Source organism: Schistocerca americana, chromosome 3, assembly GCF_021461395.2.
Source record: "Schistocerca americana isolate TAMUIC-IGC-003095 chromosome 3, iqSchAmer2.1, whole genome shotgun sequence".
Lineage (NCBI taxonomy): Eukaryota > Metazoa > Arthropoda > Insecta > Orthoptera > Acrididae > Schistocerca > Schistocerca americana.
In genome coordinates, this window is record NC_060121.1 from 570,618,145 (window position 1) to 570,640,889 (window position 22,745).

Consider the following 22,745-nt stretch of genomic DNA (forward strand, 5'->3'; position numbering starts at 1 on the left):
ACAAAGTGTTTCGCGGGAACGGAAGAATGGGACGCGAAATGTGACTGTGGCATGGAATGCTGCGATCTACTAACGGTAGCTTTGTCAAGATACGATAACTGCATAGAAGAAAGTGTTACTACATCACTTCAGCAAGACCTTGTGCTTGCAAATCGTTACGTAAGTAAGTTAGAGGAACTGATAAAGCAGCGGAATTATGACGATTTAAAAAACGAGTGTAATGAAAACATACCGGCAATTTTCGTTTCAAACAAAACTTCTGCTAGTAGTAAACGAAATCTTTTAGGCGGTTTGACATCGTCAGTAAATAGAGTGCAAAGAAAAACGGGTAATAAAGACACGACAGGACGAAATGTGAACTCAAAAAATAAGACATATGAAAGTGAATCTAGATCATCTGTGTGTTCTAACGAGAGAAATGTTTCTCCAAAGTGTACTATAAAAACGACAGAACGAGGGCTCCTGGAGAACAACAAATATCAAGTCTGTGTATTAGGTGATAGTCATGCAAAGGGTGTGGCACAAATAATAAATGATCGGCACTCGCAATTCAGAGTAACAGCCATTGTCAAACCTGTTGCTCCCCTTAATGAAATAGTAAATAATTGTGAAAACTTAGTTAAGACTGGAACATGCTGTGTACTAATAGGTGGAGCAAATGACATATACAAAAATGAAAGCCAACTAGCGACAAGGGCACTTCAAACAACTCTAAAAAAGCTGTCAGATCTAAATTTAAAGGTTCTCGTTGTAAGTGTGCCACATAGACATGATCTAATCGAGGAATCATGTGTAAACAAAGAAATAAAGTCAACAAATAATAAATTCAGGAAGATCTGCTGTGCTTTTAAGTGTGCAACTTTTGTGGATGCAAACAGCTCAGTGAGAAATCATTTCACGAGGCATGGACAGCACAGGAACTATTATGGAAAAAAGATGATGGGTGAAAAGATACTAGAAGAAATAAGCTGCATAACAGTAGAAAAGTTCCCTAAAATCCCACTCCAAATGAGGGCAGAAGCAGAAGAAATGAAAACCTTAACAAGAGCAACATTTGCTGAAGCACTAAAAACATCATCATCTGCTATTGTAAATATTAAAATGTCATCAGCTGCCACAGCTAGTATAAACAATCAATCAGCATCATCCACTTCAAGTAGGAAAAGCAACAGAAACAAGAAACCTGTGGTACAACAGGATTTTTGGTATCCAGCCATAATGAAATCTCCAAGATAACAGTGTTAAACGAAAGGAGAAATACCACCAGTGCTCACTCCCCTGTTCTAAAGATTATGACTCTAAATGTGCAGTGCCTCAAGAACAAATATTGTGAACTTGAAATAGCAGTAAGTAACACCCAACCTGATGTCTTGTGTATTACTGAACATTGGTGTAAGGACCAAGAAATTAGTAGTATTCATATTAATCCATTTAAACTGGCAAATAATTATAGTAGGAAAATTGCAAAAGGTGGTGGAGTTGGTATTTACCTTAGACAAGAGTTAGAATTTAAGAAGAGATGTGAAGCAGAGAACTTAAGTAGTGAAAAGTGTTTTGAAGCAGGTGCCGTCCAGCTATATGGCCTGATGAAAAAAGTCATAGTCATAACAGTGTATAGATCACCATGTGGAAACATAGAAGTCTTTTTTGATAAATTAGAATTGTTGCTAAATACTATTTACAAAAAAGAAACTGTGATTATTCTTTGTGGTGATTTTAATATTAATCTTCTAGTTGAAAGTCAACAAAAAAGGCAATTTTTGGACATATTAAAGAGTTTCAACATGTCACCACACATAAACAATTCAACTAGAATAACGAACACCTCCAATAGCCTCATAAATAACATTTTCTCAAATATGTCAGAAACTGACATAGAGGTAACAAACATAGATTTAGAATTGTCTGACCACAATGCTCTCACCATTGAAATCCCTTTAAGGTCGAAGGAAGATAAAGGTGTAAATAACATTTACAAAAGAAACTTCTCTGTGGACAGTGGTAATCAGTTCATAAGTATCTTAGAAAATGAAAATTGGTTAGATGTTATGAAACAGTCAAGTACAGATGAGGCATATAGTGTATTTGCATCGATTTATATGATGAACTTTAAGATATGTTTTCCAAAGAAACTGACCAGAATCAAGTCTACTGGATACGTAAAATCAAGTTCTTGGATGACTCTTGGAATTAAGAAATCATGTGAAAACATGAAAAAACTAAATTCAGAGTTGAGGGAGTGTACAAATATTGATTTTATAGAATATGTAAAGAGGTATAGGAAAATATACCGCAGAGTAATTGCAAATGCAAAGTTATTAAGTAATAATATGGAAATAAAACAGTCCAGAAATAAAACTAAAATAGCATGGGAAATTGTGAGAAAAGAAACCAGGGTACCTACCAAAGACAAGGAAATTATTCTAAAAGATGAGGAGAATAAAATGGTGGATAAATATGCCATGCCTAATTATATAAACAATTACTTTTTAAATGTACCCCAGACATTAAGCAGGAATCTTGGGGAGCAGATTAAGATTGAAGCACCCAAGGCAGCCAGCAGTATGATGGCAGTTCCAACAAAAACTGAAAATTTCTAAAGTCATTCCCCTGTTAAAAAAGGGTGATAAACTTAAAATAGAAAACTACAGACCTGTCTCACTCCTCTCAACTTTCTCTAAAGTTTTAGAGATACTAATGAAATATAGAGTCACACATTATCTTAATATGCACAACCTGATAAATGGTAATCAGCATGGATTTCAAGCTGGGAGAAGTACCGAAACAGCTGTACTAGAATACACAAAAGAAATAATCACTAAATTGGAAGAGGGAAATAGTGTAGTTGGGATAAATCTAGATTTGTCAAAAGCCTTTGACACTGTTGACCACAGCATACTTTTGAAAAAGCTTGAAGCTATAGGTATCAGAGAACCGGTAGAAAAGTGGTTTGAGTCTTATCTGGAAAAGAGGATGCATGTGGTTGAAATTCCAGCACCAAATATTAATCAAAAAATTAAACTAACATCAGATCCAAGGGAGGTCACAGTACGAGTACCCCAAGGAAGTGTATTAGGCCCCTTGCTGTTCCTCATTTACATTAATGATATTCAGGTGTCAGAGAGAAAAGCTAGAATCATGTTATTTGCTGATGATACTAGTTTAATAGTTAGTGATACGAAGCAGTCATTGCACAGTACTGTGAACCATGTCCTACAAGATATACAAAAATGGTTTAGTGCTAACAAGCTAACACTGAATGCAAAAAAAAACTAATTTTGTGCAATATGGAAAAATAAGTGAACAGGACGACCTGAATCCCACCATGGAGGGCAAACAACTTGAAAGAGTACAGTGTGCAAAATTCCTGGGTATGCACATTGATGAGAAGATTAATTGGAAGGACCATGTGATGAACTTAGCACTAAAACTAAATTCAGCATGTTTTGTGCTTAGAATAATTTCAAGAGTTTGTAGTAATGACTGTACCAGATTAGTATATTTTGGCTATTTTCAGTCCATTGCATCCTATGGGATAGTATTCTGGGGAAAAACAAATTGTCGTCTAAATGAGATTTTCAAGTTACAAAAACATGCTATTCGGATAATGACCCACAGCCCACCTCAAACACATTGTAGGCCCCTTTTTAAAGCATTGAAAATTTTAACAATTCCATCATTATACATTCTGAAATGTCTGTTGGTGATCAAAAGAAATCAGGACAAAATGAAAGCCAATACAGACTTCCATAATTACGATACACGGCAATGTAAAGATCTCCACATACAAGCTGTAACAAGGACCCGAAGCCAGAAACATGCATGTAATCAAGGCATCAAACTTTTTAATGCACTACCAAAACATATCAAAGAGCTGGAAAATGAGGATAAATTTAAAACTGTTCTAAAGAACCACATGCTTGACAAATGCTATTACAGCATAAGCGAAAATCTCTGCGCAACTGTATAAAATATATGTTTAAGTTAATGTGACAAATGAAATTACATCAGTGCATAATAAAATATGTTATAAAAACACTTATTAGTTGTATATTGTATTAAACATAACATAAATTAATATGAATTCAGCACAGATACAAATTTTGTAAAGTTATTATATAGTTGTTAAAATGTACCCTGACAAATCCTATATCACAAATATGATTATTGGGATGATAATAAATAAATAAATAAATAAACTCATGAGAGAGCACATTAATAGCTACCCAGTAAGAGACAGCTGCTACAGTAGGAGAACAACTAAGTATTTAGATGCAAGTCTCAATATTAAGTTGATATATAAAATGTTCAAGGAGAAACATACTGACGTTAAATGTAGCTACCAGACATTTGCTTTGTTTTTCAATGAAAACTACTCCTTGTCATTTGGGCGACCTCAGGTAGATGCATGCTGCTTGCGTGAAGAATTAAAAGTTAAGATTCGAAATCCCCACTTAATGATACGGCTAAATGGTGTGCAGTAGCTGAGTTGATGGTGCACAGGAGACAGGCTAAAAAATTCTATAATAAACTTGAAGCGGAAACTGAAATTAAAGATAAACACCGTGTATTATCTCTGGTAATAGATTTTATGCAGAACATTCAGTTACCAGTGATCCCTGTCCAGGAAACTTTTTACATGCGCCAGCAGACTACTAATGTGTTTTGCATTCATGATATCGAGAAAAATAAAGCTAAAATATACATTTATCTCGAGGGAATTGTCAGGAAAGGATGTAATGAGGTATGTCCTTTCTTGTATAATTACCTGCAGGACATTCCTGCTGAAATTACAGAGCTACATTTGTATTCCGATAACTGTGCAGGGCAGAATAAGAACCATACTTTAGTAAGGCAGCTTCTATTTTTAAGAAACCCTGGCCGATTTAAACAAATCGAGCAATTCTTTCCAGTCAGAGGTCATTCTTTTCTGCTCTGTGACAGGGATTTTACTACAATCAAATGCACCCTTAGAAGACATGATCGATTATGTTGTGTGCATGAAATAACAAAACTGATCATAGAAAGTAGTGCATCTGTGAAATTTGAAGTATGTGAATTTAAAACAGAGGATATCTTGGATTTCGAGAACTGGTGGCCAATTTTTTATAAAAGAAACTGCGTATCAGAAGAAACTATACCGAAGTCAATACCACGAGACCAGAAAGTACATTTTGAAATCAGTACAATAATGCACTTTTCATACAGTAGCCAAATCTATGGATGTATAATAACATCCCACTGTATTTATGGTATTGTGAAACACACATTCAGTCTATCTCAACCTGGCCATATGTCACATTCTACTTTTCTACCCAACTGTGCATATCCCATGGGGAAAGTTCCAATAAAAGGAGCAAAAATAAAGGACATTACTAGATTACTACCTTATACACTGAATGAGCATGAAGAATTCTACCACAAACTGACACATTGGCCCACAAGTGACGTTGTTAACAGTGAAGAGCAAGTTGACTAAAAAAACTTAAAATGATGTATTGAATTGTTTTTCTTCTCAGTCATTTTCTTACTAAATATTGATTGAAAACCAGTTGTTTTGCGTTATCTAATGCTTATGATCCTTTCACATTGCTAAACTATAAGCATATCCTCAAAGTAATATAGGAATCATTATATTTTCCTCAATAAACTACTAAAAGCTTGAAAATCTATTTTGGTCAATGCAGAAAGGACTTCATACCATCACCAAAAACATTTTTTCCTAAATTAAAACCCTTTAAATGCCTGTAAACTCTGTAAGGACCTTTATACTCGGTCGATAAACAACATATATTTTTTTCTCTTAGCTTTGATCTCATACTCTAGTGCCTAAATTGTTTTTTTTTAGTTTTCTTGAAACTAGGTATAATGGACTGAGGCCCCTTCTGCATGGAGCAATTCAAATATTTGCAACTTGTTTCAAGTGAGCATGAAGTAAACTTGTATACTGGGCAAAACGAGAAAACATAGTGTTCTATGACTAAAATATCAATGAGTCACATTTGGAACTGTTCAAATCGTACAAATACGTGGGTGTGACAATTTGTAAGTTTATTAAATGAAGTTATCACATAGGCACAGTCATAGGTAAAGCAAGTGGCAGCAGGGGAGAATTTAGCTTTTTGCTGCCCTTAGATAAAGAAAAATACTTCCACCCCTCACCTGACATAACGCACAACTAACTAACTTACATCTGTAGGTAACTGAATACTATGATGGCTGATGATAACAACAATAATAAAATAACAAGAATAATAAAATAACAGTAATAAATACACAAATATTGAACTCACCACACTCAAATCAGGCAAAGATGTTCATGGCATACTTCCTTTGTATCAAATTCATCTACCACATCTCCATAGTCTAGTTGCTGTGTCATGTCAGAATTCGTGGAGAAGATGGCGAGACTGTTAACTTGATCCTGCGACATGCATGATCGCAAGTAATTCTTGCATCTTTTGAAGAATGAGGAAGAGCGCTTGACTAAAGACTAATTGAGTTGCAGCAGTTGACAAAGATACTCATAGTGCAATCTCCAAATCACATAATGCTCTAATGAATAATCTCATCACTCAAAAATTCGTCCAACTCATCTTTGTAATGCTGTTGCAGTTTTCTAGCACACTACAGTTGTTCAGTGTTGTCTCATCCAGGAAAATTACTTAGGAATTCAAAATTGCTATAAAGCTCTTCCAACAGTTTTTTTCTCCTATTCAGATATCAACATGTCTGTAATAACGAGAAATGTGTTCGGTCCAAAATCTTCCTTTCCTCAACAGAAATATTATGTTGGGCTGTTTTGTCACTTTTAATTTTCTTGACTTTTTCCTTTTTGTGTCTTTTTGTGCTTATTTATCTTCCTCTTTTCGACGCCAGAGTTCTATATGTGTCACACATAGAACGATTCTCTGGAATGTATTCAACTGGAGAATCATACAACTTTACTACAGTCCCAATACCAGCATCAACACTTTGCAGCAATTTATTTTTAGCATTAAAGCTCTTCAATATCGGTGACGAAGATGTTGACATTATTACAGTTTCCAGACGGTGCAGACTGCTCACCCTTCCAGTTATCTCGCATCCTAGTGAAGGCTTTTGAGTTTCAGGATCCCGAATAGCTTCCTTCCAGAGTTGATATTATTCCTACCCATTAACATTGAGGCGATAGCAGGCATCATGACTCCCAGACCATCATGTTCCTCTAAGGTCATTATACAGAAACGGAACTATTAAATTTTGACTGCAAATATTTAAATGGCTCGTCGAAGCAGAGAAGGAAGTGTAAATTTGTCGCAGTAAATGAAGAAATAAAGCCTGGCAAGAGGATAGATTTTTTTAAATTTCTAGCTTGGAGACCAGAGTAAGTCATCATCATCATCATCTTTCTTTCAGGGATTAGGCTGCTGCCTATTCTGAACTCACAAACAAAATCATTCCCATCTTTTTTTAGGTCTTTCAATATCTCTTTTCCCACTTGAGTTGTAGTTCAGGATGTTCTGGGGAATTCCATGATCTGGCATCCTCATGAGGTGTTCTCTCCAATATTTCACGATATTTTTGTAGTTTTGAATTTTTTCATTGATGTTGATAATATTTAATTGTGTTATAATATCTTCATTTATAATCATGTCTCTTCTTGTGCAGCCCTTCTTCTTTCTCAGGAAGCTCAGCTCCACTGTTTGAATTTTATTTCCTTGTTTTCCTGTGGTAACCCAGATTTTGCTTCCGTAGAATAATGTCGGAACTGATAATACTTTATACAATTTCATGTCGATCTCTTTTTGTACTTTATGGCCCTATGTTTAGCAGAACCAAATATCAGCTTTATTGCTTGTGCTTCATATGACTGACCCCTGCTTAAGTGAATGTCCAAATCAAATGTACTTAATAAATTTATTAATGAACAGCTAATTCTTCTGATTTGAGCCTTGAATTTGAGGTAAAACACATAAATTTTTGAACAGGAATCTGTCTTTTGATAAATACCCTGGAATAAAAGGGAGCTCATTCACATGTGTAATATCGAGGGTGGAGTCTAATACGGTGGAAAAATACTTAGTTTCTTTCACTTCATCTACAGCATACTACTTCACCACACCTCTTGCCATGATTGATATAGAGTCTTCATGCATTTAAAAAGAAAGATATGATGTGCTCCCTTTTCCATTGTTTCCATGAAATTCTATATGTTTAGCTACAAAAGAATAGAATTCTCCTGTCAGCTGTAGTTCAATCTAGAAAGTTCTGCAATGTGTTTATCCAAACCCATAGTTGTAGCCCCTAAAAATAGGCCCTGTGTTGAGAAGTTTTTGAGAATGGCAACAATCCATTTCAACAAGACCCTCCAATATTTTTACTTAGTCATAAGCTGTGACATTAATTCCTTATCTATTCTCCCTGTGATTTGTCCCCCAGCTTTAAGAGTTCACTCACATTTCCTGTGATCAGCAGATGTTTCGTAGGCAGTCCTTTGGGAATGACTATTTTTCTAGTCATTAAATCATCCATAGGTTTTTCAAACTGTGATGTTCCATTAGATAATAAACATGGGATACAAAATACACCACCCTTGCTTTGAGAGTATTCTAAAAATACTATTTGTTGTTTCTCGCCATTCCTCAAGGTTCTGAAGAACAAATCTTTATTTTAGTACTTGGCGAAGTCAGCTTGAATTACTGAAATCACAACCCCTACTCTGTGCCACATGACTTTGTTTAGCAATATGACTGCGAAGGAATTAATTTATTATCCAGTTCGCAGGATCGTCAGAAACAGAATCACTATCATCACTTGCTTTATATGCGTCATTTGAGTCAACTGAATTGATTGTTTCTGTGTCACTATTACTGTTTCTAATATCGGATATGTTTGACTGTGATAAACCACATGCTGCACTATTTTCGTTGTTGTTCAGCACATTATTGTACTGCACACTCCGATGTTTGTAGACTCGAGCTGTAACTAGCTGGCTGTGTATAATGTTTAAATAATGATTTTTGCGCTCTTTCTCGTAATTTCCTCTTTCTTCACTGGCTTATCTTTCGGGGCTTTTTGGTACCAAGAAACAGTTTCTCTTCTCTGTCTGTCACCTAAAGTAATTAAATAATTTATACTAAAATATAAATTACAAACTAAACACTAAACAACTGCACTCTTTACAGTTTTGAATTAAACTGAACTGCCAATCAAGCGGCCCACTGTTAGATTGACTGGCGGTATTTTCTTTGAAATCGGAAGTTCGAATGGGCACGACTGAGTGTCGACACCAGCTATTCCTATGATAGCGTTTGCGGCGTCTCCCATCACAAAGTGTAACTGCGAGCAAAGAGAATACCGTTCCAAACATATACTACACGAGAAAGCACAACACTGAATAAAGTGCATAATGGAATTGTTGCCAATGTTATTAATATCCAATCCATTGTGAGATAAGCTTCCATTCTTTTTTCAAGAGTTGTGAGTAAAATGTTTTGTAGAAACAGTAACAGCTTATGTGACTCCCATTAAAATCGGCCGCCACTTAAAATCCGTCGCCCTAGGCAGCTGCCTAGTCTGTGTAGGCCTAAATAATCCTATGGGTGGCAGACTGCAGTTCGTTAGTACAATACTGGGGAAATGCAATCACTCTGCAAAAGGATATTGCATGCAAAACATCCGCATGACCCATCCTAGAATAATGCTCAAATGTTTAGGACTTTTACCCTACAGGACTAACAGGGGATATGGAGCTTATACAAAGAAGGCCTGCACTAATAGTCACAGATTTGTTTGACCAATGGGAGAGTGTCACAGAGATGACGAAAGAACTAGACTGGCAGACACTTGAAGATAGACATAAACTATCTTGTGAAAGCCTAGTTAGAAAATTTGTAGGACCAGGGGCGGTGGCAATGGGAGGGGGGGGGGCAATGGGGGCTATAGCCCGCCCCCCCCCCCCCCCCACCAAATGGAGTTTCATATTACACTGGATGAAATGACTTCAGAAATCAGGGAATATATTACTTCAACAGATTCAATCATTTTTTAATAATTATGTAGCAATATAGGTTGCAATGTATTTCAAATACATGTTAATAAAAGAATAAGAGTGGCATTGAATGTATATTAATGTACGATTACCACTTACAAAAATCAAGAAAGCTGAATATGCTGGGTATGTGTACCAACACTTAAATTGCTGACTCCAGACAAAAACTTTGAAATCACTGACATCTGGGTCAAATTGTATTATTTTCCCAAGCACACACATTCTGTAGACACGTTTTTACCCTGAACTCGAAAACAGTTACCGAAAACTACTTTAAGCAACACCAAATTTTTCCAATTTGTCTGTGGGGGACCCCAACTCTCCTTTTGTTAAGCGATATTTCATTCCCCTCAACCCTCCCCCCCTTGCCATTAGCCCCCCCCCCCCCACATTGATCAACTTCTAGAATCGTTCCTGTGTAGGACCAATTATAAGGGATGAATTTAGGCATATACTACAACCTGCTATGTATCAATCACATAGTCATCATGAAGATAAGATTAGACTAATTACATCAAGCAGAGGCATTTCAGCAATCAATCTTCCCTTGCTTCATTTGTGAACAGAATGGAAAAGAGCCCTAATAACTGACAGAGTGTGAAATACCCTCTGCTATGCATTATAGAGTGGTTTTGTAGAGTGTAGATGTAGACATAATAATTACATAAAGCCTATGGATCCATCCCACCTCAAACCACTTACACAGGTATGGCGACCATAGGCATCCATGAAGGGGATAGATCTGTGCCGGGCAAGAGGTGGCACTTTCCCCCTCCTGGAATCTCCACTTCTCATTCATTTAATATTTCTGATGTATTTCTAGAAACTATTGTGATTCTACATAACCACAGATTTGTCATTAAAAACACACAGGGAAATCTGTAGATTTAGCAGTCACTAAGCAGCTTAAATTTATTTGGTTGTCACTCTGTTCATAGGAAAATATGCCGTTCCCTTGGAGCAGTTGCACTTCTAGCGTGCCCTACAACCAATGAGATTGTAAATCTTTTCAGAACATCGTTACAGAGCCCCCAACCTTTCATCCCTCTCCTGATCATACAGCCCGTATTGGACTGTAGAAAAGTACTAGATAGAAAGTCGGTGCAGAGTCCAGTGGAAATTAGCAGGACACCCAACCCTTTCCTCAATAGTGGTATGGTACATACACAAGGCTGTAATATATCTGTCGGATATCCATCCTCAAATCCCACAAGAACACCTCCTCTCCAAGTTAATCATCACAGGAGTTTATCTTTTTGTCCATGGACAAACTAGACTCGTGACAGCTTTTTGAGACTATATTCATGCATTTTTGTGGACGAAAAATTATAGTAGACTCTGAAAAAATTGTCATGTCGTTCTGTAGTCCTACTAAAACTAAAAAACAAACTAAAATTTCAGGGTAGAAAAGATGTCCTCTCCAGATGTTGAATACTTTTTCATCTTGAAAGGTTGCAACAAAGCTCTACATGCAATGACACAGTTATGAATATAGCCTAGCCCTATAATGTGTCTGGCTGGAAAGTCAAAGAGAGTCTTGATCCAGTTAGTTCAATCCTATGCAGTGGAAAATACAACAGCTGAGATAGGTATGTGAAAAACATCTTGTGTGTCATATCTCTTTGAAAGTGTAATGAGCTTGGATTACCTTAGGGTGACATGCTCTGGACTGTTCCAGTCAGACACGTCATATTGTCTGATTGTATGGGGACACTCCCCTCACATCAAAAATATTTTAAAAATAGAGACAGGAGGCTTACACATAATGTGTAAAACAGTTCTTATGGAGCACTGTCGTCCTCCGTCCGCCCCGGTAGCTGAGTGGCAGTTGCGTTTCTGCCGCGCTCGCGAGTGGCCGCTGTTAACTGTTGCGCTGCACTTCAATGTTCACATCGCTGTACTTGTGCTTCGCCGAGTGCCGTCTGTCCGTTAATCTCCGTGTTCGTTCCTGTTCCTTGTGATCTGATCGCTCTTTCTGGTCTTGCTGCTGCTACTTGGAATTTCAGTTGTTTAAACGAAATTGCTTCGCTGGATTAACCATGACTACAAACCTAAGGAAGAATACTCTGGTATTTGCTTTTGACAAGGAATCCCGTCCTGTTCAGCCGACGTCCCTGGAAATAAATGCCTGGATTACACATGTAATTGGTCTAAATTCTGAAACTGTTCGTACCTGGCAACTGGATCAGGAAAAATACTGTGTTTTTGTGAAGTTAATCAGTGCTTCGACTGTTGATGAAGTGTTACGAAAGTGGAGCTATGAAGTAGAGTTTGTGCATAGAAATGGTTATAAAAGTAAGGTTTCGATCTGTAGAGTGGACATTCATTACAAAACCGTTCGTGTCTTGAATCTTCCCACTGAAATTGAAATTGATAAGATTAAGGAAGCTCTTTCAAACTACGGAGACGTTAAATCAATTGCAAATGAAAGATGGTCACCTCGCTTTAAACTGCAGTGTTTTAACGGGGTCCGCTGTGTAGAGATGGACGTTAAGACGAATATTCCGTCTCACATAACTGTTTGTGGGTATCTGTAGAGCGGACATTCATTACAAAACCATTCGTGTCTTGAATCTTCCCACTGAAATTGAAAATGATAAGATTAAGGAAGCTCTTTCAAACTACGGAGACGTTAAATCAATTGCAAATGAAAGATGGTCACCTCGCTTTAAACTGCAGTGTTTTAACGGGGTCCGCTGTGTAGAGATGGACGTTAAGACGAATATTCCGTCTCACATAACTGTTTGTGGGTATCTGTAGAGCGGACATTCATTACAAAACCGTTCGTGTCTTGAATCTTCCCACTGAAATTGAAATTGATAAGATTAAGGAAGCTCTTTCAAACTACGGAGACGTTAAATCAATTGCAAATGAAAGATGGTCACCTCGCTTTAAACTGCAGTGTTTTAACGGGGTCCGCTGTGTAGAGATGGACGTTAAGACGAATATTCCGTCTCACATAACTGTTTGTGGGTATCTGTAGAGCGGACATTCATTACAAAACCATTCGTGTCTTGAATCTTCCCACTGAAATTGAAAATGATAAGATTAAGGAAGCTCTTTCAAACTACGGAGACGTTAAATCAATTGCAAATGAAAGATGGTCACCTCGCTTTAAACTGCAGTGTTTTAACGGGGTCCGCTGTGTAGAGATGGACGTTAAGACGAATATTCCGTCTCACATAACTGTTTGTGGGTATCTGTAGAGCGGACATTCATTACAAAACCATTCGTGTCTTGAATCTTCCCACTGAAATTGAAAATGATAAGATTAAGGAAGCTCTTTCAAACTACGGAGACGTTAAATCAATTGCAAATGAAAGATGGTCACCTCGCTTTAAACTGCAGTGTTTTAACGGGGTCCGCTGTGTAGAGATGGACGTTAAGACGAATATTCCGTCTCACATAACTGTTTGTGGGTATAAGGCACAAATTGTTTATACAGGTCAGAAAGCTACATGTCATATATGTAACGAAACCGGCCACTTCAGACAGGAATGTCCGCGGCGAACTGTTGTTCTTAAAAGTAATTTGATACAGCGTCAGAAGCTTACCTTACATGATCTGTTACCAAAGAATAGCCCAGAACAACTGGTGGAGGATGTTAACGCAGCGGGCCAAGCTGATGTCTCCCTTCACGATAACAGTCAATTTCCCCCGTTAACAACAAAAGGAAACCCTGTTGCCACTACTCGTGAAACTGAAATGCAACCGAGAAAACGACCTCTGGAGGTAACTGATAGTTGTTCAGAGGACGAGCTGTCTTGTCCCTCACTTCGCAAGTAAAACAGTGCGATGAGGATGCAGAGGAACCTGAAGGCAAAATGCGAATGGAAAATAATGAACAGAAAGATAGGGAAGGGATTACAGTAAGCGAGGTGGAACGACTGGAATCCGGAAGGGGAATAGGACTAAATATCTATGATGTGACTATCATCAACTTGTATGCCCCTTCAGGAAGTTCTCATCGAGCTGACAGGGCACGTTTCTTCAAAGACGAGCTGATACACTTGTTAAGGAAATCGCCAAGACAGTTATTACTTGGAGGTGATTTTAATTGTGTTTTAAATCGAAAAGATCAGTTACCTAATTTTAATTTCTCAAGTGAACTAAAACAACTAGTTACTGGTTTAGAATTAAAGGATATATGGGAAATCAAATACCCCTCCACTGTTGAGTTCACTTACGTCATGGCAACATCACGTAGCAGGATTGATAGACTATATATTTCTAAAAATCTTGAAACTTCTGTGACCAAAGTAGAAACCATTCCTACGTACTTTTCAGACCATTCAAGTGTCTTAGCTTGCATAAATCTAACAAGGCAGTTCGCCGATTCAAGAATCAGTGGAATTTGAACACTTCCTTGTTAGTAAATCATGGTTTAGAAGATCTGATTAAAGAAACATGGGCAATATGCCTGCGAGCCCGTAGTAGATATGCCATTGCTATTGACTGGTGGGTTAAAATGGCAAAGCCAAAGTTGAGGAAAGCTGTTATTCAATACAGTGCCCAGAGCGCAAGGGAAATGAAATGCACTATAGAGTATTACTATTCCGTTTTGAGAGATCTATATGATCAAGTCTCAGCAGGTTCCTCACTTCGGATAGCAGACATCAAAAAAGTCCAAGCCAAGTTACTTAATATCAAGAGAAGTCAAATGGAAGAGTTGAAAATAAAATCGAAGGCAAATTCGGTGTCAGAAGATGAAACTACTTCCCTATATCATTTAGTGAAGCATACGAAAAACGGGAGAAGGACTTTTATTGATGAAATTCGAACAAAACACAGTACGATTCTCAGAACCCAGCAGGATATCATGGATGAGATTTATCGCTATTATTGCGAGCTATATTCTGTACATCAAAGTAGAGATGCTTCCTCGGAAGAATTCCTTGACTTCCTAGCCCCACAGCTGACAGAAGATGACAACGAACATTTTCTTGAGGTTGTCAGTGAAGAAGATGTGTATGAGACTCTGTGCACCTCACCACCAAAAAAATCCTCAGGACTGGATGGTCTGCCAGCAGAGTTTTACATCCGTTACTGGCCAACAGTAGGTGCGAAAATCACATACATTGTAAATGAGGTTATTCAGGGTAAAATGATTCCTGCTGAGTTTAAGGAGAGTAAAATTGTTCTGGTGCCAAAAAATAATGGAAAGAAAGATTTAAATAATTTTCGTCCAATTTCACTGCTAAATTCTGATTATAAATTAATAGCTAGGATAATAAACAAGAGAATTTTATGCCTTACAGATAAAATTATTAGTCAACATCAGAACTGCACACAAGGCAGAAACATTTTTCAAAATCTAGCAGAATTCAGGGATATCATTGCAATAACTTCTGTAACAAACATAAAGTGTGCTTTATTGTTTTTAGATTTTTATAAAGCGTTCAATGTAGTAAATCATGAATATCTTCTACAGACATTGAAGAAAATAGGTTTCAACGATAGAGTCATAAAGTTGATTAAGAACATAGCAGCTGGAATAAATGCTAAAATAGCGGAGAATTGTCAACAATCCAGGCCGATGCAAATACAACGAGGTGTTCCTCAAGGAAGTCCTCTGTCCATGTCGCTCTTCGCCATTTCACTGGAACCTTTCCTCCGACATGTCCATGATAGATTAAAAGGCTTAACATATCAGGAAATAAAACAGTTATAAGAGCCTATGCTGACGATATAGGGGTCATTATAAGGAATAATGACAAGGTAACCATGCTAGCAACTGTGATTGATTCGTACTGTAGAGCATCTGGAGCCAATGCAAATGAAAAAAAAGTAAGATATTAAATCTCAGAGGTTTTGATAATATCAACGTCGAGTGGGCAAAATTAGTCTGACGACATAAAACACTTGGGATCACTCTGACAGCATGCCCTATGAAAATGACGGCTTTAAATTGGAAAGCTGCACCAGATAAAGTGCAAGGAGCCATTGTAGAGAATTTAACTCGATATATGAACCAAGTTCAAAGATCACAGTATATCAACTTATGCATCCTTACTAAGGCTTATTATACTGCCCAGCTGTTTACAATAGCAAGAATGATAGCGAGGAGAATAATGTCCAAAATCACCAATTTTTTGTGGAGAGGTGAAGTGTTCAGAGTACCTGCTAAAGTAGCCACTTTAGATCCTAAAAATGGTGGACTAGGATTAACTGATATAACAGATAAAGCCTCTGCCCGTTTTATCAAAAGGCAAGTTAATTTAATAAGAGACTCATGAGAAAGTGTAACCAGCCAACTTTTCGAGATCATTAAACCTCCGAGCCTGCTTCCTCAGATTGACGTGCAGAATATCAACAGTCGCTTACAGCATGTGAGGATTTTCTATGTTGATTTTAGTTATGTCAGTGTCGAACTCAGGCAGTCCCGACACTTAACATCGAGAGCCATAATGCGGGAATGAAAGAAAAGCGAAGGAAGAAACAAAATAGAACGACAGTTTCCAAACATTGAGTGGACTGAGATTTGGAAAAAACATTAGTTCTAATGTGCTCACGTCTAATATAAAAACGTCATGGTAGAAGACAGTTAACAACATAGTTAGCACCAATGAAAGACTGCATGCAATCGGACTCTGTGAAACAAATTGATGTCAACAATGCCATCTAGTTGACACAGTAATTCATATATATATACTTGCAGTGGTCACATGAATCGTTGGAAGTGGATCCGGGGGGAAATAGCTCTTATTACAAGAACATCCCCTGAGTATATATCGCTGTCATTGATACACAGGCCTGAAGCACGCTATTTCCCAGAAGCAAAAAATAACGCTATGTACTGGTTGCTGGGAAATTTTAACTACGTCCTTAACAAATTAGGATCCAATAGCATCATAGAGCTTAAGGTACACATGCTGTGTGAGTTCCACAAAATTAGAAGCTATTCGAATCACAAGAAATAGTTCGGTAATATGTTAAAAATTGTTTTTGAAAGAATGGGCATTGGTTAATATAAAAAGGAAGACTGTGTTGACAGTGATGTATTGTAGTTACCTTAAGGATACTATTTAAGATTTTACAGTATATTTATGATGTGTGCTTTTTCTACTTCAGAGAGTAGTTTGATATTTATAAGCTAATGCACAGAACTTATGTGACATTGAGATTGTGTGTCTAATAGTGTCAAAACACAAACCATTAAAGGTGCATTATTGGCTTATACTAGAAATTTGGAAATAGACAGTTTTTATAGAAATGTCCTTATCGATTGGTTAAAACCATAAGATTCTATCTGATAAATGTAATATTCAATGGCTGGCACATTGCCCTGTTCATTTTTGCACTGTGATGCGTAAGTCAGTTTCGCAGTGAAAGACTGATTATATAGATCTGATCACTTCAGATACTTAAGATTCAATTAATGTCCAGAAAGTGTAGTTGGAAGGCTAGTCAACTTTATTATATATCTCCTTTCCGCCATTCTCAAGTATTTCAGAAATAGTCTAATATGATTATTAAATTGTTTTATATTTAAAATTATCCCACCAACTTGCTGATATCCATCATAAAGAAATTATACTTATGTGAAGATTGCAGCTCATGTAATTCAAAGTGCAGATTTTACTTCTTCAGGTTGATGTTTGAATGTCTTAAATTTTTTTTTTCTTGATGTTTAACTTAATTCTTTCTGGTAATTAGTCAGTAGCACAATCTTCTGCTGTCTTTCCTTAACGTCAGCGTAATTGAAATGATCAAACCGTTTTGTTTAAATAACTTCATAGATGTATAGCTTAGTATGTATTTGGAATGTGTAACATTGTTTTTTTTTTAATAAATGTTTTTATAAAAAAAAGTTGTCAGCACGATGGAATGTCAATCCAAAGGGCCCGGGTTCGATTCCCGGTTGGGTTGGAGATTTTCTCCGCTCACGGACTGGGTGTTGTGTTGTCCCAATCATCATCCTTTCATCCCCATCGACGCGCAAGTCTCCGAAGTGGCGTCAAATCGAAAGACTTGCACCAGGCGAACGGTCTACCCGACGGGAGGCCGTCGTCACACACCATTTCATTTCATTTCAATGTTGTCCTCTTTTTTTTCAGGCTCAGAATACTCAAAATTATAAATTTATATAAAATAATTTTCCAAAATTTGCTGCTGGAGGGGGGGGGGGGGGATGGGGAAATTTGTAAACACAACACCAGAGCTAAGGCTGATTTGGATATACCAAGGCACCAATTAGCAAGAACTGGAAATTCTCACTAAGTGAACCCACACAAAATTTTCAACAAATTACCAATTTCTGTTAGATCTATGGATCTAAATTTTCTTAAAAATTATGGGGTACAGCTGGCTATCAGATCACTCATTTTACCATATTAAAGACTTCTTTGAGATGCCTGAGGAGGATATTAGCATTTAACAAATTCTCCTACAGTTTGTTGTATTATTATGTGCTATGGTTGTTTGTATAGTTATGTGATGTTTTGTATAATTACGTCATGTATATGTACTGTACCCCTTTATTATGCAAAGGCTTTATACCATACTATTTTATAGCATAACTTATTGATGCAAATTCTTAAATATTATCCTGTAGTGTGTTTTATTACTGCTGTGCTTAATATGTATAGGCTACTATAGTTAACTGGCATTATTTTATTATCTTCTTCTATGCGTTACTAAAGCCTGTATTGTACTAAAACGCCGAAGCCAATTTCATGGTAAAATGATCAATGGTGAATAAAAATTCTTGATTCTGTCCAAAGTATACAGCTTGGCAGTCTGTGTGTTTTAGAAACTTAAATTGTCTGACCGTCTTCACAAGAAACTCTTCCATGATCGTTCTGTTGTGTGATTATTTAAATTGATTGTTGCGTTGTCCCTATTCCTTGATCCGCGACAGTTCGGATCAGACCGATAACTCTTAAATCACTGTTTCCTCTCACAAGCAATGTGAAAATACTAGCACTGTACAATGAATAGAATAGAATATTTATTCTGTGAAAAATATTCACATTATTGGAAACAGAAAGGAGCACTGTTAAGTTGCGGGTTCCTATGTTCTGACGACGATTCCCTGCAAGTCTGTAGAAATGATTGTTTTGACAGGAATCTTGTTTACATAGTCGCGACAGAACATGTTTTCTTCGTCTCAAATGCTTTGGTTGGAGGTCGTAGTAAGGTCAGTCAAGCAAAAAGTGTGGAAGGTGGGGTACTGTGGTCTATCGGCTGGCAGCAGCAGAATGTCATCCAGATTTTCTGGCGTAAAGCTTGGACCTCCCATTGAAGTTTTTCAATTAAATAAAGCATATTTAGATGATTCTCATCCTAATAAAGCTAATTTAACTATAGGAGGTAAGTGTCGTTGTGTATTTCCGTGTGGCATGAAAAACGTCAGATACACCAGTTTGTGCGTGTCTATCTTTCTAGACGAACGTGTGTGACAGAAATATTTTTCAGCAGTGAGGCGTAATAAACTTGTGAGCCAGTTATAGAAATGATTGAGATTGTAACCTGCACTTTTGTTAAATATGAAAAAATTAATTCGTTGAAGTTTCGAAGGTAGCAGTAATGAATTTGTGTTAGTTGCTATTACTAGTTTGATACGGGCTTTTCCTACTGAGAACAACCGTATGCACAACAAGAGTTTACTGTTGCAGTTGTTATAATTGTGCCTACTCGAGGCAAGGGTGCCTGTATCGTCAGGGAATACCGTGCAAATAAACCGACGGAAAACTACGTTTCTTCACCACTACAGCATAGGGGAAAGATTTCCAATGACATAATGCTTGTTAAAGTACATATCACAGAGATAACACTTCTAAAATTTCCAGAGTTCATCATAATATGTCTTCGACTACCCAGAGTTGAAAAAGTGCTATTTTGTGATGCATTATCATCATATATTATACATGAGTGGTTATAATTCTAGTTTACTCTGTAAGACTAGTTTCTGTTTCTGGTGTCTCTTAATGTGATGAATAAAACTTGCCACTTACAGGGTGAACTTCTGCCCACTGTCAACACATGTACTCAGCCTTACTATAGAATTCTTCTTAGATTAGAAATTTTTTTTAGGGGGGGGGGGGGGTCTCAGTTTTGAGATTTTGTAATTCTCTTGATAGAGGGTGTGTTAACTTGATACCAGAGTATTTACATGTTTGTGTGAAATGCACTGCAGTTGTTTGCCGTTTCTTGGGTTAATGGGGAGGAACAGTACCCTGTTCTCTAGTTTCGTGGGGTTTCATTATGCAGTCACAATGGTCTTCTCTATATGCAGTGGTGGAAGTGTCTAAATATTAAGGTCTTGATACAATTTCTTCAAAGTTATTCTTGCTTCTTTTTCAGTATAATTTGAATGGCTTTCTTCTGTAATATGAATATTTTGGGTTTCTAACAGAGGATGGCAGGTCATTTCATTTCCTTTATTTATTCATGCAGTAATCATTTTACAATGTTATTGGGTTTGTCCTGATAATAAAATGAAATAAGTGGCTCAATTGTACATACAGATAAAATAGAGATGTCAGTGTTATGGGAATAGTCAGGTGGTCAGCCATGACCTTGATGAAGGCCCCATCCCAGCAGTGGCCTGAAATAAAAGGAAAACCACGGAAAAACTGAATCAGGGTAGCCAAACAGTTAAAAACCTCCATCCTCCTTAACAGCTGCACTCCCTCATTCAGTTGGTCCCATATGTATGATGATCTTGTATGAAAACAGTTCTACACTGTTCCTTTGCATCTCTCTACACTGACTTCCCACACCACGACACCTTCTGGTGACTCAAGGACCATGAACATGCTGCTATGCCACTTGGGTTGCCTTTGTCTATCCGGAAAACTGACTCTGGGCTCAAAACGTGCTGCCGCATGTTATGCGCATATCCATATGCTCTCTCCAGTCTACCTGGATGTACAGAACTATTAATGAAATACTTAGTAATGTTTTCCCTGAAATGTACAACAGATTGGAACATTAAGGATGCAGATTTTTTAACAGTTTTTCACGTTGGGCCTGACCACTGCTTGCAGTTTTATTCTTATGGCCCTTTCCTCCTTTTAAAAGTTATGTCTTTGTTTTGTGCCTTCAATCCCCATAAAAGATTCCCATAGCTAAGAAATAAGTGCAGGTAGGAACAGTACAGCATCATTATAAATGATTGAAATTATTTCGCAGATTTGCTGTAGCTATATTAGCCCTTTGACATATTGTCACAGGGGTTTGCATGCACACACGTAGAAAAACCCAATAAAGTTTTTGGACATATTGTAAATGCTCCACATGTGCCCCCCCCCCCCCCCCCCCCCCCCCCCCCCTCCTGCATCACCCTTACCATGTCTGCATGTCCCCATTCAGCACGGCATGCCTCTTTCAATCTTTTCAAAAGCACTGTTGACGTGAGTGCGCAGTTCTGGTAGGTAAACATTGAATCTTTTACGTAATCCCACACAAAAAAAGACATTGGATTATATCAGGAGCATTTAAAGCACAACATAAACTTTCTTGGTGCCCTTGCTGCCATCTTGCCTAACTGTTCACTGCTAAGCTCTTGTGGCAGAAACCTGAAGTGTGGCTACAACATTACAAAACTTTCAGAGTTGTTCTATATGATTGGTGAGTTTTATGACAATGTCAATGTAGCTGCAGTGAATTTATGAAGTCACTGCAATCATTTATAATAACATTGTATCTCACAACAAGGCATTGGCTGTTACAAACTGATGCCAGAACCTTAAGACCAAAATGTACTGGTGAGATGTTTTACCAGTGACTATGATGTTGCTGTCATCAGCAAAGACAACTTCTTTCTATGTCTTCTACTGTCTGGGAAGTATAAGAAAGGCATTGCCACATAAGTGGTATTACCGGTCATCAGACCTAACCATGCTGGATGCCTCTGTGAGTGTGTGTTATGTGATTAAAGCTTGATCCCATATTAGAGTGCTGATAGTTTTAACCTGTCCTTTTTAGCCTGGTATGTAGGGTATAGGCCACTGCACAATGAAAAACCACGAGGTCTTTGAACTGTTCATCCTCGCTAGTTGCGATTCTAATGATGACAGCACTCTGCCTGTGAAAGGTTTCTTGGCTGTAATGCTCTTTGAGAGTTTATCTTTGTTGGAAGATAATAAAAGTTTCATCTTGGGTTGTAGCTCACTCTTATGTGAAACTAAAAATTGTCTTAACTGTACTGTGTTGCAGGAACTGAGTGTACTGTGTGTGGTACTAGAGGAGCATTGTTCCAAGGAACCTTACATTTTGTATTACATCCCCAAGCTGCAATATTGCAGTCTGTCTGAAAGGATGAAAAAAGTGGGGCATATAATTAATCAGCAGTCTATCCATCCTGATATTTGGTATAAAGACTGCTTCTGTGTTCACGGGAATTTTTGTTTAGGGTGTTTTCCTGTTGGAATGGGAAGAAAAAAATTTGATTAGACATCTTATCACTGGTGGAATCATGAGAGACAGGGTGTAAGCTTATATGGAGGAGAAACGAGGGTAAACAGTTAGGCATAGCATCACTGAAGAAATCATCTTATCATTAGCATCAGGTAATTTGCCTAAAATGAGTTTGCAAGGGAGACATTTGAACTGTGAGCCTTCTCACATTATTTTGAGTAAATATGACTTTCTAACTCGATATGCATATGTTATTCCTGTAAAAGTTTGTTCTTAGTAATGGCCTAAATTGGTAATATTCAGATGTGCTCAGTTTTCTCGGGAAGTGTACTGGTAATAACTGATTGAA

General features: G+C 37.4%; 1 protein-coding gene across 1 annotated transcript in view; it reads left to right on the forward strand.

The window, feature by feature from the left end:
- Window positions 1-19,166: 19,166 nt before the first annotated feature.
- LOC124605191 (aspartate aminotransferase, cytoplasmic) overlaps window positions 19,167-22,745 on the forward strand; it is a 72,405-nt gene continuing 68,826 nt past the window's right edge. The window contains exon 1 of the mRNA XM_047136707.1: window positions 19,167-19,345. Coding sequence (XP_046992663.1) covers window positions 19,234-19,345 — 112 coding nt within the window. The 5' untranslated portion in view covers window positions 19,167-19,233. The remainder of the gene's footprint in view (window positions 19,346-22,745) is intronic.